The 19,939-nt window shown below is 39.9% G+C and overlaps 1 protein-coding gene across 2 annotated transcripts in view; it reads right to left on the bottom strand.

Annotated features, from left to right (window-relative positions):
• Window positions 1-7,291: 7,291 nt before the first annotated feature.
• The window catches only part of LOC126161976 (zinc finger protein 431-like), a 57,060-nt gene continuing 44,412 nt past the window's right edge, over window positions 7,292-19,939 (bottom strand). Inside the window, exons 4-5 of one of the 2 annotated variants that reach the window (XM_049918170.1) lie at window positions 17,789-18,252; window positions 7,292-7,372 (exon numbers count right to left, since the gene is read on the bottom strand). In XM_049918170.1, the coding sequence (XP_049774127.1) occupies window positions 7,332-7,372; window positions 17,789-18,252 (505 nt within the window). In that variant the 3' untranslated portion in view covers window positions 7,292-7,331. Of the gene's footprint in view, window positions 7,373-13,322; window positions 18,253-19,939 lie in introns of those variants that run through there. The other variant, XM_049918169.1, reaches the window with a different exon arrangement.

Below are 19,939 nucleotides of genomic sequence, written 5' to 3'. Positions count from 1 at the left end.
GAGGGTGAGAAGGAACTTTCCGTCCGGGACTCGGCCCGACATATCGAAACCAATGTAGGTCCACAGCGACGAAATGTCCGGGAAGACCGAAAAATAAGTTAGAGAAAGCGGATGCGAGGGCTGCGTCCGAGCAGGGCAGACCTTCACAAGGGGTATTTAAGGGCATCCACGAGCAGCAAGAAGTAGAGTCGTCGCAGAAGTCGAAGAGGGCACAAGCAGCGCCCAAGGGCTGGCAGCATCGAGAAGGTAGCATCCGCTACTGATGAGTTTATAGTAACTGCAACTACGAGAAGACGGTGATGCTCTGGTGGAATCAACTACAACTGTCAGTTAAGTAGAAGTTTTACCGTGGAATAGTTTTGAACAGGGACAGTTGTCTCTGTCTCAAGTAGCCTCTACAGCTAGTTCAGCAATAGAAGGAACAAGCCACTGGCTGGTGCTTGTCTCCTGTGGATAGTACAAGGGTCCTTCATTTAAATGAAGAGTGAATTGGAGATTCTGGCTGAATCTATAGAAGCGTACAGAGTAAGGGGAAGGGTCTGACACCTCACATGTCTTTGTGATATTAGTTTAATAAATTACGTTAAAGGAGACATCTCACCTTACTGTTTTTCAGTGCTGCCAATTCCCCCATTGTACCCGCTACCTATTGGAAGTATTGTATAAGGTATCTACACCTCCTACATGCCTTTGGACAGTCCAGGAGTTTCTACTCCCTCTCATCTCCGTAATAAAGGCTAGTTAAAGGGAACCGCAAACCCATAATTGTCGTCAACGTCCCGATTGCGCCACGCAGGCTCGACCATCTCTATATTGGCATCCGGGACGCGACACACTTATGAAATTTGTTACCAACAAGTCATCTGAGTTTGAAAGTAACAGAGCTATTTGCAAGTACAAGGGTGGTTTGAAAAGTTCTCAGAATCACCACGAGAGGTCAGTGCTAGTGCAACGAGTTCTTCACGTGATATTCGATGGACTGTTGCCTGTAAACACGTGCCACATCAGTTCTCTTGGAAGAGAGCTGTGGCGGTGATGTGGGTCTGTTGTCGTTCCTGAGTAGTGACTTGCAAAGATGGAGAAAAAAATAAATAAATTAATTAAAAAAATAGAGATTCTAGAAGTTATTAAGTACCTCATAAAGAAAGGTATGAGAACAAAGGACATTCATGCTGATTTCCAGAATACACTAGGGGTCTGTGCTCCTTCATATTAAACTGTTGCCAAGTGGACAAATGAATTCAAATTTGGTCAGGAGAGGTTAGATGATGATTGACGCAGTGGTCGGCCAAGATGTGTTACTATTCCATAAATCATTGCAAAAGTGCACAAAATGGTCATGGAGGTTCGCCAGTTGAAAGTGCGTGAAATTGTGCATGCTTGCCAGATGTCATCTGAAAGGGTATATCACATTTTAACTGACGAATTAGAAATGAAAAAATTATCTGCAAGATGTGTGCCATGACTTTTGACGCTGGATCAAAAACGCTTGAGACTGGACGTATCAGAACAATGTTGGTTCCATTTTAGGAGAAATGAACAAGATTTTTTCCACTGGTTTGTGACCACAGATGAAACTTGGGTGCACTACTATACCCCAGAGACAAAACAACAGTGAAAGCAGTGGAAACATGCTGATTCTCCGCCACTAAAGGAAGCAAAGACAATTCCTTTGGTGGGAAAGGTCATAGTACCAGTGTTCTGGGGTGTGAAGGGAATTCTGCTTGTAGATTATCTCTCCACTGGGCAAACAATTACTGGAGAATCCTTTGCTAACCTCCTGTACAAATTGCAACAGAAGATATGCGAAAAAAGGCCAGGTTTATCAAGGAAGAAAGTTATCTTCCATCAAGACAATACACTCCCACACACATGTACCGGTCGCCATGGCAGAATTACATGAACTAAGGTATGAATTGTTGCCACACCCACCTTATTCACCTGATACGACTCTGTCAGACTTCCATCTCTTCCCAAAACTGATTTTTTTTTGTGGATGAAGATTCACTTCAAACGAAGAATTGATAGCTGGAGTTCACAACTATTTTGCAAACCTGGAGGAAACTAATTTTTGAGATGAGATCAAAGCTTTGGAAAATCGATGGACCAAGTGCATTAATCTACAGGGAGACTACATTGAAAAATTAAAAAAAAAGTTTCAGTGATGTAAGTACTTTTTTCCTATTCCGTTCTGAGATCTTTTCAAACCACCCTCGTACAACACTAGAAGAAAAAAAAATCCTGATTATCCTTTAATGAATCTAAATTTGGGACAGTAAAGGGGTGAAATTTGGAGCTATAAAACTCACTGACAATCTGTCCATGGAAACAAAATACCTGACAGAAGTTTTTTCAAACATAGATTACAACATTTCTCTGTAACAATTCCTGTACTGTAAAGGAATTCCTTGAAGAGAAACAATTTGTCATTTGTATAGAAAAAGATCTGTAAATGGCCAGAATGCAGCTACATAATTTTTTTGTTTAAATATGTATTCCATGCTTGCACAGTTGACATGTTCCACACGACAACATTTATTGTTACTGATATATGGAATGTATTACTTACTTTCCAAACCCAGAAAGCACAACATACGAGGTTTCTGGCATTTAAGTAACCCTATTAGAACACAATGAGAGAGAGAGACTATCAGAAAAAGCCATATTTATATGGATTTTGTGATACCGTCTTAACAGTGAGGCAGATCAACTACAATGTGAACTTTTTTGAGGGTTACCTTATGTGCTAATCTTTCCATAAGAGAACTGTCAGATTATTTCTTTTTTTAATTTTAGAAAAAGCAACATTAATGATTTACTTAATATCACGCAGGATATAATCTTTTTACATTAATTTATACCTATACTTATTTAGATTGCTTTTTAATCACTAATGTGTCAACTGTTATGCCTCAGAGTCTTGCTGCCTCCATCTGCTGGTGTGCAGGTGAGTTGTTTATACTAATCAATCAGACAATTATGATGACCTTTGTGTGAACAAGCACACCTAGGTCTCGTGATATAGTTCCAAGTAAATTGGTCTTCAACTCCATGTGTAGCGTGTTGTGAAAGCTACCAACATAAATAACTTCAACGCACGAAAGCTTCTGACGTTTCACATCAAACCACAGAAACAGTTATGCTTCTCAGATGCATGTACTACCATCAGTATCTGTGGAAAGCGGAGATGTGGGTGGAATTGCAAGAAGTCACATGAAAAAATGTTATATCGGCAGCTTGGGCCTCAGGTTTGGATTGGTTGGTTTGGGGAAGGAGACCAGACAGTGTGGTCATCGGTCTCATCGGATTAGGGAAGGATTGGGAAGGAAGTCGGCTGTGCCCTTTCAGAGGAACCATCCCGGCATTTGCCTGGAGTGATTTAGGGAAATCACGGAAAACCTAAATCAGGATGGCCGGACGCGGGATTGAACCGTCGTCCTCCTGAATGCGAGTCCAGTGTCTAACCACTGCGCTCAGGTTTGGACAAAGTCTGTGATCCCATCCAGTATGATCATTTTTCTACTCCTGAAACAGGTACCTGGGGTTCATATTGTTCATAGACATTTGCTGGTGCCTAATAGCGAGTTTTGATACACCAGGTGACTATATTTTTTATTTTATCCTCACCCAACTTAAATTGCTTGCTTTCTCATCTAACATTTTCTTCACAGGAGACTGTTGGTTTCTGGGTAAAAATATGGTGTAGGGTAGAAACTGCTAACACATTTTGTATTCTGCTGCGCCAAATGTTATAATCAAGGTTATTGATTTTATTTGTTAAGGTTCTCTGACTTTTAAGTATTATGTAAATGAACAATTCAAATAAAGCACTACTTTCTATACAGAGAGATCAGCTAAATTTTATTCAAATCTGTGGAGAGCACACACCATCATGAAGCCAACCAAATATAGTAAAAACCTGCGATTCTAGACGGAGCGTTTCCTCATCTTGGTCAACTAATGGACTTGCACTATTTGCTTAAATTAATATGTATGCTCCCTAGTTTGTTAGTGGGGAGCATTCTTTTCTGCTAGATTTAGTTTCATGTTTCTGAAATTTTATGTACTCTATAGGCATTATAGTACAAGTAGTGCTAGGGTTAAGATAAAACTTGAGATTTGGAGAATCTCAGAGCTGGTTTCCTAGCCCAATGAGCTAACAGATGTCTAGTGCATAAATTAATTAGAATATAGGAATAAATATGAAGGCTGTTCAAAAAGCATCTGAATTTTATTTATAAAATCAATCTTTATCAAGAGAAAGTTTTTGACTTTAACCATCTTCTAAGTAGTTCCCTTCAGCTTCTAAACACCTCTCCCAACACTGCTGGAAGCATTGCTTGAAAGTCTCTTTTGGTATGGCGCACAAGTGCATAATGTATTCCCTGTTCTGAAACGTAGTCCCTTTCAGAGTCTTTTTCAGTTTAGAGTAAAGCCAGAAGCCACTCATTTCTAGGTCAGGGGAATATGGAGGCTGACAAACCATAGCTGTATCTTGTTTGGCTAAAAAACTCTAAATTAATTGAGAACAAAGTGTGGCTATATTATTGTGGTGGAGGTGCCAACTGCTTGTTGGCCACAAGTTTGCCTGCTTGTGCCTCATCACTTCACGGTGACACAGAACCTCTTGGTAGTATTCCTTACTGATGTTAGTATCTTCTGGGACATACTTATGACTGACCATACCATTGGAGTCAAAAAAGACAAGTCACCATGAGTTTCACATTGCTGCTGCCTTGCTTCGCTGTTTTGGCTCTGGGGGATGACGGATGCATCCAGTGCTATGAGAACTTTGTTTCTGGTTTATTGTCCCAAGGACTCATCACCAATGATCACTGTATTAACCTTTTCAGACCTGAATTTTTTCTGAGGAAGGGAAATTTTTCTTTATGATTTTAGATGCATGATTTATATAAAGAAATACATCTGTTTTCAAAACATACTTTGTACACCTGGCTTCATTTTATGGACTAACATAACTAATTACAAAATGTTCTCTATTGTAATAAACAGTAAAAAGATCATTCACTATTTACCATGCAAAATAAAAATAACAATATTCAACTATACAGTGGAATTCATTTCTAGTGGTCACAGGCTTTCTTCTGATTTAGACAACGAATGCATACACACATTAACACAAACACAACTCACACACACATGAACAGTCTCTGTCTGCCGAGACCAGACTGTGAGCAACAGCACATGATGGGAGACGCAGTCTGGGTGGAGGGGGCAAGGAGGAAGCTGGAGTGGGGAGGGGGAGGAGCACCACGGTAGGGGTAGGGGACAGGAAAAAGGGGGGGGGGATCACAGATGGATGGAGGAGTGAATCAAGTCAGGCAGGGTTAAAAATTGCTGTTTGGTTGAGTCCGATTGGAGGGATTGGTGGCGAAAAAGTGTTTCCACTGTTCCACTGCAGGGACCAGGAAAAAGAAGTCCAGCAAGATTGAATTTGGGAATTGTGCAAAAATAAGGCCTTTGGAAAGGACTGATACTTCTATGGGATTAATGCCTATGGAGGAAAGGTTCACAACTGTATTTTGGATCTGTTTACATTCTCGATTCTGTATGGTGATGAGAGAGAATTTTTGAAGATGGGGTAAAAGTAGTAGGTCTGCGGGGCGGGATTTATCAGCTATGAGGGGGTGTGGGTGAGGTTTGGAGACTGATGTAGAGCTGGTGGATAGTAGTAGTCCACGGCGAGAGTAGGAGGTGAAGAAGTTGGAAAGTTTTTCAACGTGGCGTTATTTATTCTCTCTTGTTTCTGGAGGCCAATATTTTCAGTGTGTGAGGTAGGAGAGAAGTATTGCAACGAGGTTGGGCCTGATTCACCTGGTTTTGTAGGACTATATGGGTGAGGGTGGGCACAGAAAATTGAGGCAGTGGCAGAGAACCTGGTATAGAGAGCCACAGCCAGGCTGGTTATGTTCATTAGAGTGGTCAATCCTACTGTGTACTGTCTAGGAGACTTGGTTGGGTGCAGAATGCACCCACAATCCAAAAGATATGACAGGAAGATTAAGAAATTCCACTTCATGTATGAGAGTCCATACAGGATAACTGTAATGCAACACCCAAACACACAGGAACTGGAATGTCCAAAAACGCTGAAACCGTTTGCCAAAGAACACGCAGAAAATAATAAGACTGTTGAAGGAGAACCATGAATTGGTGCAAAATCCAATCTTATTTCTAATTTGCTGTTGTTTTTCATGCATAACAGATAGTCGTCAGATACAAACTGTGAAATATTAATTGTCTGAATATGCAGTAGTAGCAATGCCCAGGCAGAGCCTGTTTTAAAATCATTATGTTTTTTGACAGAGAGAGGTAGCGAGTGTTTCAGACTGAGCCATATTGAGTCAGTGTAGGTAAAGAAAATACTATGCAGTGATTAGATTGTGCAGAAGTAGCAGTGAAGGAGACCTTTTGGTTTAAAGCGTGCCAGTAAGGCCAGTGAATATAGGCTAATTAAGTACTGCGTGCGCAAGTGCGAAAATTCAGCGATACCTGGCATTTAGTGGTGCTTTGGACTGTTTCATGTAGACGTAAAATGAGCAACGTGGGCGACGCGACTGCCGCGTGTTTACTGAAGGCCCAGTCGGAGATGGTGTAACCAGGAATAGCATTGCACAGTGTGCCCAGGAGCTAGCATCATAATGATTTTGCAGAGCCTAAGAGGAGGGGGCAAGATCACGCCAAGAGCGTGTGGAAGTTGTGCAACAGATATACCAACAGATAACCATAGGTCCACAGCTGACAGCGTTAGGTGCTACCCAAACAAACAGCATTCCTATGGGAGGGCAACACCCTCCCATTCATTTGACAACAACAAAGGTCTACTCACCAGCAGCTCACTGAATGCATCAACCAAAGCAGGCTGCATTCCCTTCATATATAATCAAGGTTGTGCTACTCACAAGCAAAGCTGTCTGCAAGCTTCAAAAGTTGGGCAGCTCACTGAGTTACCCACTGTGTCACTGGATGTGGGCCAGCTTTGCTACCATATGCTGCTGATTTGACAGCAGCACGAGTCCAGCAGGGGCAGGAGGCTACCTGCACCTACTCACACATCAGTTTTTCCAGTACAATAAAAACTTCAGAGTGGAAGTGTCTGCAGTGTTTAGAAAATGGCAAGGCATTAATAATGCAGATGTATTTTTTTCTTTGTTTCTCTTACAACAGACACTTTTGCAAAAAGGGTCATCGTGCTAATTCACAGTTGTTTATCAAGCAAAGAAAACTGCAAGTAGCAATATCATCAATGTAGGAAAAGACAGATTGTTACTTACCGGAAAGAAGATGTGCTAAATTGCAGACAGGCACAATTAAAAGACGCTTACATAAAGCTTTTGGCCACAGCCTTCACCTGTAAGAGAGAGAGAAACACTATTCATACACACAAGCAAGCACACCTCATGCACACGACCACCAACTCCAGCATCTGGGGCCGGAATGCAATTGTCATGTGGAATGCAAGCAGCAATCTGGAAAAGGTGGGAAAGGGGAAGGAATGGTAGTGTACGGGTAGGGAAAGACACAAGTGGTGTCTGGCGGAGTTCGCATGGACTAGATGCCAATAGGTGCAGCAGCAGAAGGTTGTGGTGCAGGGAGGTGGAGAAGAAAGGAGAGGAGTAGGGAAAGACGGGCTGATGCATTAGCAGAGGGCAGCAAAGAAACAGGATGGGAGATGAGAATGGGGATGAGATGGCAAGACAGAGGAGGTGGAAACTGTGGGGTGGAGGGTGTGGGGTCAGTAGTTACCGTGTCTGCAGCCAAAATAATTATGGAGCGGAGAATGTGTTGTAAGGATAACTCCCATCTGTGCAGTTCAGAAAAGCTGGTGATGGAGGGAAGGATCTGGATGGCTCGGGTAGTGAAGCAGCCATTGAAATCAAGTGTGGTATTTTCAGCTGCATATTGTGCCACAGGGTGGTCTATCTTTCTCTTGGCCACAGTTTGGCAGTGGCCATTCATCCTGCCGGACACCTGGCTGGTAAGTAGCTGTGCAATGATTGCAGCAGAGCTGGTAAATGACATGGCTGCTTTCACACATGGCCTGGTCCCAGTTGGGGTGGAATAAACTTGTGACAGGACTGGAATAGGAATTGCTGGGTAGGTTGGGCAGGTTTTGCGCCTGGGCCTTCCACAGTGATATGATCCTTGTTGCAAAAGGCTGTGATTGGGTATGCCATAGGGATAGACTAGGATGTTGTGGAAGTTGGGTCGGTGATGGTACACCACTTAAGGAGGGGTGAGAAGTGTCTTGGGTAGGACGTCCCTCATTTCAGGGTTTGATGATAGGTAATCCCTTGTTCAGTATGCCGAGGGTCTCGCAAAGGCCTTTACAGACTGACACTATCACTGAGACCTAGTCTGACAACACATCTCCTCTGCCACTTCCCCTAATACCCCCAATCTCCTGCCCCCCCCCCTCCCCCCAAGAACCAGCCACAAAGGAGTGTCCCCTTCATAACCCAGTACAACACCAGACTGGAACAACTGAACCACATGCTTCACCAGGGCTTTGATTATCTATCATTGTGCCCTGAAATGAGGGACTTCCTACCTGAGATACTTCCCACCCCGCCTAAAGTGGTGCTCCATCACCCACCCAATCTCCTCAACATCCTAGTCCATCCCTGTACCACTCCCAATGCCAACCCCTTGCAACAAGGATCACAGCCCTGTGGAAGACACAGGTGCAAAACCTGCCTAACACACTCACCCAACGCTCCCTATTCCAATCCTGTGACTGGTTTATCCTATCCCATCAGGGGCCAACCCACCTGTGAAAGCAGTCATATCATTTACCAGCTCTGCTGCAACCACTGCAGAACTTTTTATATTGGTATGGGTACCAACCAGAAGTTCACCAGGCTGAACAGCCACTGCAAAACTGTGGCCAAGAGCAAAGTAGACTACCCTGTGGCACAACATGCAGCTGAAGATACATCTGATTTCAATTGCTGCTTCATTACCAAAGCCATCTGGATCCCTCACTCCACCACCAGCTTTTCTGAAATGCACAGGTAGGAGTTATCCCTACAACACATTCTCTGCTCCCATAATTATCCCAGCTTCAACCTACAGTAACTAAACTACTGTCCTCACATCCTCCACCCAACAGTTTCCATCCCCTTCTGTACTATCATCACCACCACCCCATTTATTTTCCACTCTCTGCCAACCCATCCACCAGTCTTTCCCTGCTCCTCTCCTTTTTTCCCCACCTCCCTGCCCCATAAGCTCCTGTTGGCCTCCTAGTCCCTTCACACTCCACCAGACAGTGTTCATCTCTCTCCACACCCATACACTACTATCCCTTCCACTTCCCTATCTCCTCCAAACTGCTGCTTGTATCTCATGTGACAGTTGCATTCCAGCCCCAGATGCTGGAGTTGGTGGTCGTGTGTGCATGAAATGTGCTTGCTTGTGTGTAGGAATGGTGTGTGTCTCCCTTTTACCGATGAAGGCTGTGGCTGAAAGCTTTATGTAAGTGTCTTTTAATTGTGCCTGTCTGCAACTTAACATGTCTTCTTTACGGTAAGTAGCAATCTGTCTTTTCCTACATCATTGTTGTTTATGTATGTCTTGTTTAGTAATAGCATTCTAGCTAGGAATAAACTAACATGAACAATGAAAAGAATATACAATTTACAATTATTCAGCAGTCAGTGCCCAGATTTAGATTATTTCTGGGCACTGATTGCTTAATAATTATAAATTTCAAACCAATGTTTATACTTGCAACTTATGCAGCGGTACATAATGCTTGCAATGTTCCACTCTTCATTATTTATACATCTGGGCTTCTAACAATTTTCTTAACACTTCCAGAATGAGATTTTCACTCTGCAGCGGAGTGTGCGCTGATACGAAACTTCATGGCAGATTAAAACTGTGTGCCCGACTGAGACTCGAACTCATTCTGGAAACATCCCCCAGGCTGTGGCTAAGCCATGTCTCCGCAGTATCCTTTCTTTCAGGAGTGCTAGTTCTGCAAGGTTCGCAGGAGAGCTTCTGTAAAGTTTGGAAGGTAGGAGACGAGATACTGGCAGAAGTAAAGCTGTGAGGACCGGGCGTGAGTCGTGCTTCGGTAGCTCAGATGGTAGAGCACTTGCCCGCGAAAGGCAAAGGTCCCGAGTTCGAGTCTCGGTCGGGCACACAGTTCTAATCTGCCAGGAAGTTTCTTAACACTTGTTTATTTACACTTGACATATGATATGTACAGAAAATACTTAGTGTAATTTATACTTTTCGATGACAAACATGACTAACTGAAAAAATTACACAGACACACACCTTTAATTACTTACTTAATGTACTACTATATATTTACTGTGTTTTTTCAAAATGTTAAATCTTTCAATATGATTTTCATGTATCCAATTTGTGTGATACTCTGTATTTCATGTTTGGTTAACATTTTTATACTAATAATCTCTACTGTGATATCAGTAACTTAAGTCAGAGTAGTAAATTGATGTAATTGTTTAGGGATGAATTAGTTGGAGTATTGCTCCATAGAAAAATGTAGCAAAGCCACAGAGATTCTGTCGAGTGTTTCAATGTCTAAGCTGTATTTTAATCTACATGGAGTGTTTGTAAATGTCACAGGATTTTGAATTTTATTTTTGACTTAATTTGCATTTTGCAAAACAATTAAGCGTGAGGATGTAAGGATACCATGGGCAGTATCCTTGCACGCTACTACTTAGTACAGGTGCTCACCGGCAAGCTTTAGCTTCTTGAACTTTCTGCTGTGTCCTGCCTTTTCTGGTAGACAGAGCTTTACGCCATCACGATGACAACGCCAGTTGGTAATGAGCATGTGAGACAGTAGTCGGGCAGACATGGTTGTGTGAACATGTAATGAATGAGGCATGAGCCATAAATATGTGAAGTTGAATTATAAAGTTTTTAATAGTGCACTGAACGAAATATTTCACTGGAACAGAAATGATGAATCATCCGCGGCCTTTTTTCCCTTTTTTTAGAGTGAATGAGCTTCATAATCTGCCAGTATCACTAGAGGAATTTGTAATGTGTGTGATACAGTTAGATGTGTTTTCCACTGTTTGAAGATGAATATATTAATGTAAAAGACGTCATCTTTTATTTCAGAAAAACCTTACCTGCTGTTATGGTTAATTACAGCTATGTCAAGCGCAGTTAGGCTGCAATTTGGTTTTCTAAATGATTATGGCCGAAGTAAGTGTTTCATCCTATAGTCCAATAGCCAATCATTAAAATCACGATCAGATCTTTTAAAATTTTGAGGCGAGAGCTTACAGTGGCACAATTTGTCATATGGTGCACTGGTGCATACTGTTAAATGTTAGTCACATAGATGGTTTATCATACATACATCAATTAAAACAATTCTAAATTATGTCAACATGTTACTCCTTTCACTGTACCAAGCACTGCATAGTGTACTTTTAAATATACTTAACACAAATGATGACATGTGTGTTTAACAAACAGAGAAGAAATTATAAAATGAAAATTCCAAAGATTAGCTTGTCCTAGTAGAGCCTAGTTACCACATTGTGGTCACTTTTCAAGATTGTATAACTGAGTTCTGTTACTGCTAAAGAAACAGGGATTATATACAAGACAGCTCCTTACAGGATGGAAACAGAATGCACATTTAAGTGTGAAAAACCAGAAATAATGTGATATTTAGTCCCAGTGGATGTTAACAGTGCACATATCCTTATCCAGGGCACTGCACAATCACACCTATATACTGGTAGTCAAGCCTCAGAAATAAAAAAAAATGTAATAGTAAAGCTCAATGAAATGTGTTACAGCAATTCATACTCCATTAGAAAAGTAGACAACTGTGGCGAACAATCAAATGGGCTGGCACACCTTGGAGTATTGTCACTTGCTGTGAACAATCAAATGTTCCAGCACAGCAGATTCTTGTAATCTTTAGTTGTTCCTTACATCTTCACCGACCTCATACTCATAGTGTTATCCAGAACGTGTTTCACAGATTGCATGTAAGATATGGTTGTGGCAATGCACAGTTTTTCATAAAGCATACAATAACGTTGTCTTTTAATTTTTAGTTACAGAGCAATTATTGCAGATATCAACAGATAACCTGCTGGTATCCGCAATCACGCACACTTTTTCCACGCAAGGTAACAATTACTGCAGATATTCACACCCACGCAGACCTCTAGCTGTTTGAAGAGTTCTGTGTGCCATAAGGCAAATACCTAGGTTTGCGCCTCAGTATAAAACAACATTTAAATGCACACACTTCCATTTGGCTGTTATGTTTCAAAAGTTGTCTTCCGCAGAATTTAAATAGCAGGATGTGGGAATATGTAGTTAAACAGAATTTCATGAGTGCAGTAGTGTAAACTGTGTGACACCTTTCTCAGAGTAATGTGTATTTCCTTAATGCAGCCATTGTATGTACAATACTATTTTAAAACTGAAGTAAATGTGTAACTGTTGAGTGATCTTTCAAGATGAAAACAGAAAAAGTTATGATGTAATGACAAGTTATTTGTAATATCTCATTCTAGAATAATATATTAATATATTATGACCATGGGTATTCCAGGAAGGAAGGAAACACGAAACAAGAAAAGATAACCAATCACTTGTAGCGAATGAGTGGTGCAGTCACTCTTTAAACATCACAAAATCACACTAACCCACTTACACATCTCTGCAGCCATGGCAATCATATTTATGAGTGGCTTCTGGGAGAGATGAATCAGGTTAGCAGGAAAGGACTGGAGATGTCAGGATGGGAGAAGACACTGGGACTAGGAGGGCTATTGGGAAGTAGGAGATGAGATGGACTGCTCTCAGCAGCAGTGGCAAAATTTGAATAAATTCATGTAACGATCACACATAAGATGGTGGAGAGACTACTACAAAAAGAAGAAAAACTCAAAAGTGAAGTGTTTCTGATACTTTCTATGCCCATTATTCACCTGCACAAGAGTGGTCACCGTTTCTAATTTTTTGTTTGTATGCCAGCCCACATGGAACCCTAAAAATTGGTGGCAAAGAAACTGAACACGTAGCAGAGGCAACATTTTTAGGGAGTTTGAACTGACAGTAAACTTCAGTGGTGCCACCACATATAGAAAGTGCTAAAAAACTGGACAGTCTGCTAAGTGTCCAGCAACCTCATTTTCATTTGATACAAACATGCTGAAAGCTATGTCTCATGGACTTGCATATTCAGTAACAGTAAATAGCAACCTTTCTGGGATGGCTGCTCACAAAATAATTTTCCTTATAGAAAAATAAGAGTAATGAAGAGAGTACAAATGCAATCAACCACCACATATATATTCAAAAAAATAAATACATTGCCAGTGCCCTGTATTTACACTCTACAAACTCTCCTTTCTCCAAAAAAACGTAAATCTGTTTGTGACAAATGGAGAAATGCACAACCATAACATGTGAATCAAGGCAAACATTCATCTGATGTGCCAAAAATTCAACAGAAATCATGATGTGATGACAAATACAGGCAAGCCCACTCTTCAACAAACTATGCCCATCAATCAAAAGAAAACCAATACTTTATACTGAAAAGCAAAAGAAATCCTAATGAAACACACATTTTATTCAGTTTCTGAGTACCTGAAAGCAAACTTGTATTAACTATATGACCCCAACCTCATGTCCTACATAATTTAAATCTTGAAAAAATTATGTTCTGAAAATATTAATTTCCTTTCTTTCGTATCCTGTTAGAATCATACATGTACTAGTTGTCTTGTATACTGTACATCCATACATTATACGATGCAAGGGCTAAGCAAATAAATAAAGTAAAATTTAACATATGATACATTTTAATGTAAAGAGGCATCTAAATCACTGGGTTTCATTTTAATTAGAAAAGAAATTAGGTAGATATTTATACTTTGTACAATAATGACTGGCAAATGTTATCATAAATAGCTTATCAGTTTGCCAAATTAACATAAGCTCTGCCTGAAAGAAAGACATTTACAGAGACCTATACTACAAAAATACATACATATCTGAAACCTAAGTGCAGAACTTTAAGTAATATCATTCAAGCAATTTTTGCTCTTGAGGAAGCTTTCCCCCCTTGAGAACATGTTCAGGTTTTTCTTATTAAAAAATTCAGTGTTCAGTACTGTGACACATGGTCATTAATTCAGCAGACCAACTGATAAACTCTGCATCACAAAATATTTCATAAAATATAATCCTATCAAATAGACTAGTAATACAGATATGGTACAAAAAGTCACAAATTCAGCACATCAAAATTGGAGTTTATTCCATTCAGTCACTGATATGCTGTGAATTTATGGATGATTACACATACAATACAAATCTGAGCATTATACAAAAATCTGATGTCATACACCTTGCATAAATTTTAGATGGTGAGTAAAATCCAATAAAAAGGTCAAAATAATATCATTTTATCTATTTAAAGCTTCAGTCCCTTTCTGCAACTTGCTATCACAGTAACTTTGCAAGTGCAGGAATCCAGTTCATTAATTCCCATCACACTTCTCATTAAACAGCTTTCATCTGATAAATTCTAGAAATATGTTTCCAATACTGAACAGAACTTCAACATATCTAGCTGCTATAAAATATAATTTTCTTAAGTACTACAGTTTTCAACACAATAACTGCACAGATTTTACACCATCACTGATTTTAAATCATGAGATGGCATCCAAAATAACTAATGCGTTTTGTCTGTATATATCCATACTATTTGGACATTGCACAGTTCTCCCTGAGTTTAAGCAAATTCTTCTTTATTCCTATGACATATCCTACTACTTCATACTCTATTAATTAACGGCACATACTTGAGATTACAAACCATTTCATGTATATGTAAGGGTGTGTTTAAAAGCAATTCCTCTGAAACTTTTATGTGAAAACTCTTACGAGTTTGTCCACATATGGATTGCCCTCTCCAACAGCATGGCAATGCCAGACCACACATGAGTGCTGGAACTTCTGCAACAATGCAACTCCCTCGTTTGATTGTCACTGATGATCCTCCATACGATTTTCACGTTTCCAAAACAAAAGAGCACCTTTGGCGACTTCACTTAGATACTGATGAAGTGGTGCAAACATTCTACAGTGATGGTATCAACAAAATGGTCTCTCATTGGGAGAAATGTGTTCTTGCCAGGGTGACTACGTTGGGAAAAAAATATGTAGACATCAAGATTAAAGATGTTGAAGGTTAATAACATTTGTTTCATTTAAAAAGTTTTCACATAGACAATACAGAGGCATTATCACTTTTCAGAACACACTTGTGTGTGTGTGTGTGTGTGTGTGTGTGTGTGTGTGTCAGAGAGAGACCAAATTAATTCCCAATTCTCTTGCACAGAGTTAACAAACACACTAATGCAAATATGTGCTAATAGAAATTCACAAATTGCTATTAGTTGTTGGAGGAAGATAGTACAACTGTGGTCACCCACTGTCAAGACCCTGTCTACAAGGAAATACTACAGAAATTGAGGGGTTGTTGAAATACAGCACACCTGTGACTGTGAAAAGATTTAAATGTCAAAAGCTGCTTTGGATATCATATTAAGTGTTACGCAGTCATTGTGTTCTAGTATACACCACAAGGTTTTTGTCAGATGAATTTCTTATATCAGCACAAGAAAATGTGGGTGGGACACGACAAAAAATAAGAACATTCTCAAATAGTCAGAGGGATACAAAATGGTGAATGAAATAAAAATTCTGCAATTTAGTATGAAAAAAAAGCCTACAACTTTTAAACACAAAGCATTCTCTCCACCACTTTATACTTTCTCGACAGACTAAGCCAGAAAGCTCAGTAATTTCTGCTATGAACAACAATTACTCAACACGACTCTGTTTCGTTTTGGGGAAAAGAGAAGGGTTATGATAAACAAACAAACACTTAGCAAAAAAAAGTATTTCAATTATTCCAGTCATTTTGGAGGCATTTTGTTTGTGTGTTTCAAAATGAGTGATGAAGCAATGACTTAATAGAGAAAAGGTACAGCTCCCCATTATAAAGCACCCAGCACATTTGTGGAACCAGCACTGCAAAAGGACAGCAGAGCTTGCTTTCTCACACAGCACCTACCATAAAGGCAATCACAGCTGGACGGAGCTTCCACACTCCACAGACTCTTCTGTTACAAACTATAGAAAGTATTCACAATAGTAACCAACTGATTCTCTATTTCTCGGCTGAAATAATCTACATGTGCTCTGTGTGTTCATGCTCCAAACTGATTCTGATTTATGGGACTGAACCTGCAGAATTCCCTGTAACCTTCTACTTGTCTATTAATATCTACAGCCACAAAACATTTTTCACCGATCTGTTATGCACAGCTGATGGTAACTCAATCCTCCTTCATTCTGGATTTGTAGAAGTGTGAAGATGGGCCATTAATGTTTTGTGTTCATCCACTGCCCTCATTAATCTAACCATAACAATACTGTGTAGAATACTGTGGGCATTCCAAAGTGAATACCATGTTGTGATGTGTTGTTTGTGTGTTTCAAAATGAGTGATGAAGCAATGACTCACCAGAGAAAAGGTGGAGCTCCCCATTATGAAGCACTCAGCACATCTGTGGAATAAGCACAGCAAAAGGACAGCAGAGCTTGCTTTCTCACACAGCTCCTACACTAACGACAATCATTGAGCTGGACAGAGCTTCCTTACTCTTACTTTACCAACTATAAAAAGTACTCACAATAGTATCCAACTGATTCTCCATTTCTTGGCTGAAATAATCTATATGTGCTCTGTGTGTTCATGCTCCAAATTGATTCTGATTTATGGGACTGAACCTCTTCATCTCCTGTCGGAATTTCATATATGCTAGTTTCTAACTTCTGCTATAACTATGATATTCAGTGCCAACAGACCTTTATAACTTCCAATACTTTCCTCCCTTTCATCCACAAATGTCATGATTTCTTTCTAGACACATCTCTAATGTCGACTGCAAAACGTATCTCCTGCTAAATTAGTAAAAATTCCCAATGGATAAGTTGAATGACATATCGACTTCACATATTTCATATTTTTTTCTGATACACTTGCAAGACAATGATGAAAATATGTCTATAACAATATTTTACTTTCAGCTGCCTCAATTGAATTGATGACATTGTTTTAACTGGTATGCCTGATTTTGTTTTTTCTGTGTCATAGTGGCAAACCAATAAATAGTTTTATAATCAGAATGCTATGAATGGAAATTTCATTGGAATGTTGTCTGATGTTCTCTCACACTGCATAAATCTGATATGGCAGAACATAAAGATATGACCGAAACACTTCACTTTTACAACTAAGTGTTGCAAAATGGAAACTGACCTTCATAATCTCCTTGAGGTTGCTACAACATTCTCTGTGAAGAGATAACACTGCCCTTGTCAAAGCATTGACTGAAAGCACCAATCCCAACTTGATCTAAGGAAGGACTCAAAAATTTTCAGCTTTCACCAGAAGAAAACATATTCACTCGAGACTGTGTAACTGAATGATGATTTGTTAAATGTGGAGCATGGCTGTTTGCCACAAGATGATGTGGTGCAGCAGCTGCTAAGCAAGATGCTAGTACATTTCTACCAGTGCCTATGCTTACTCCAATACTGTGGTTTTGAGTACTGTGCCCCAAAGATGGCATTTCTGTAAGAAGCCGATGCTGTGCTGTTCCATTTATACCTGCACTTTGCATTCCTACCTTAACTTGTGGAACTCCATCTAACAAGTTACCTGCTCCATCTTCTGCCCTCACACCACCATTTCCACCAAAAATAATTTGATGCCAATTTTGCTGGTGCTGGTTTGGAACACTCAGAGTCTGATGAGCTGCTGCAGCTGCCAGGAGTGGATGTGCATGGGGATGACCATGTGAATGAGCTGCTGTCACCTTTGAACCATGAGTGTGACTATGTTCATGCTCTGGTCCATGTGTTTGTCCATGAACTGTGTGAAGTAAAAGTGGGCGGTGCTGATGAGCAGAAGTGGGTGCTACACTGTGCAAGTGGGGTTGACTCAGTGTCACTGATGGCATCATAGTACCCAGATCACTGGCTGTCTGTTTACTTGACTCTTCAGTCATAGTATGACCTATCCATTTTTGGTTGTCTTCTGACTCTCCTAGCTTATTGTGACAGAGAGCCATATGATGGTCCAACTTCGGTCTTCGGTCGAATCTCGCTCCACACAACTGACACCTGCCAGCAAAGTCAGACAGTTACAGAATTTCAATATGAAAGGTAAGAAATTCATTCATTTAAGAATTAGTGATGGCAAATGATGCAAATAACTTTGTACTGTTAGCTTGTTTAACTAAGCTTATATTTTACATGATAAATTACTACGAATATTTCTCATTAAGTAGAGTAAATGATATGAAAGGTTACAGCATATGGTACAAAAACCACGAGAAACATAAATCAGGGAAGCTGGACTGAGATTCAAAGCCTGCTCCTCCCAAAAATTAATACACTGGCTAAACAAATGTGTTGCACGACTCAGTTGATAGGAAGGTATTGAAAAAAAGGAAAATGAGGCACATGATCTTCTGATTAAAAGCTATATCGGATACAAGAACTACATTAACACAAGTATACAACAAAAGCCAGTATACCAATGAATAACAGTAACAATGTAACACCATGGGACAAATGAAGGAAATGGTAATACGAAAAATATTCATCTTCTAAGAAACAAAACTGATGATGTGGACTAAAACAACCATCAAAGATCTTGAAATACAACCGATGAAGACAGAATAGAAGGAAACAAACAAGACTGATTTTGCATTCTGTCAACAACAACACTGACAAAAGATATCTCCTGCTAAATTACTAAAAATTCCCAATGGATAAGCTGAATGACAGATCAACTTCACATACTTCATATTTTCTTCTAATACACTTTCAAGACAGTGATGAAAATATGTCTGTAGTAATATCTTACATTCAACTGCCTCAACTGAACTGATGACATTGTTTTAACTGGTATGCCTCATTTTGTTTTCTATGTGTTATAGTGGCAAATCAGTAAATACTTTTAGAATGAGAATGCTATTAATGGAAATTTCATTGAAATGTTCTCTGTTACAGAACATACAAGCTAGGATTGTGGAAGGAAATTAGCTACTTCCTTTCCAACAGCATTTGCCTTGAGCAATTCCGCGAAACACAGAAAAACTAAATGTGGATGCCCACATGGGAATTTGAACTACCATCGTTGTAGCCGTGTAGTCAGCTCCCTCTTTTTAAGAAACCAAACAATTTTGAATGTGTACAAAACCCAATCTGTGAACACAGAAATAAAAACAAATCTAGATTTAGGAAAGGGGTAGGAGTAGGACAAGGTAGCTTCCATTCATAACATTTATTTAATCTTTTCACTGATAGAGCATTGAAAAATTAACATTGTCAAAACCAATATGATGATGCCCCAGAAACAAAAAGAAAAATGAATGGCTGACAAAAGTTAGCATAAATAAAGTGCAACATATAGGAAACTTCTACACAGTATAGTACAAAAGACAACTGAGCTGCATGAAAATAAAAGTGATTATGTCATCAACAACAAGATGGGTAGATCACATAACTAATGAGGAGGTATTGAACAGAACTGGGGAGAAGAGGAGTTTGTGGCACAACTTGGCAAGTAGAAGGGACCGGTTGGTAGGACATGTTCTGAGGCAACACGGGATCACAAATTTAGCATTGGAGGGCAGCGTGGAGAGTAAAAATCGTAGAGGGAGACCAAGAGATGAATACACTAAGCATATTCAGAAGGATGTAGGTTGCAGTAAGTACTGGGAGATGAAGAAGCTTGCACAGGATAGAGTAGCCTGGAAAGCTGCATCAAACCAGTCTCTGGAATGAAGACCACAGCAGCAAC

The sequence above is a fragment of the Schistocerca cancellata genome, chromosome 2, assembly GCF_023864275.1.
Source record: "Schistocerca cancellata isolate TAMUIC-IGC-003103 chromosome 2, iqSchCanc2.1, whole genome shotgun sequence".
Taxonomy (NCBI): domain Eukaryota; kingdom Metazoa; phylum Arthropoda; class Insecta; order Orthoptera; family Acrididae; genus Schistocerca; species Schistocerca cancellata.
Note: the sequence above shows the minus strand (reverse complement) of the source record. Positions and strands in the feature narration are given on the sequence as shown.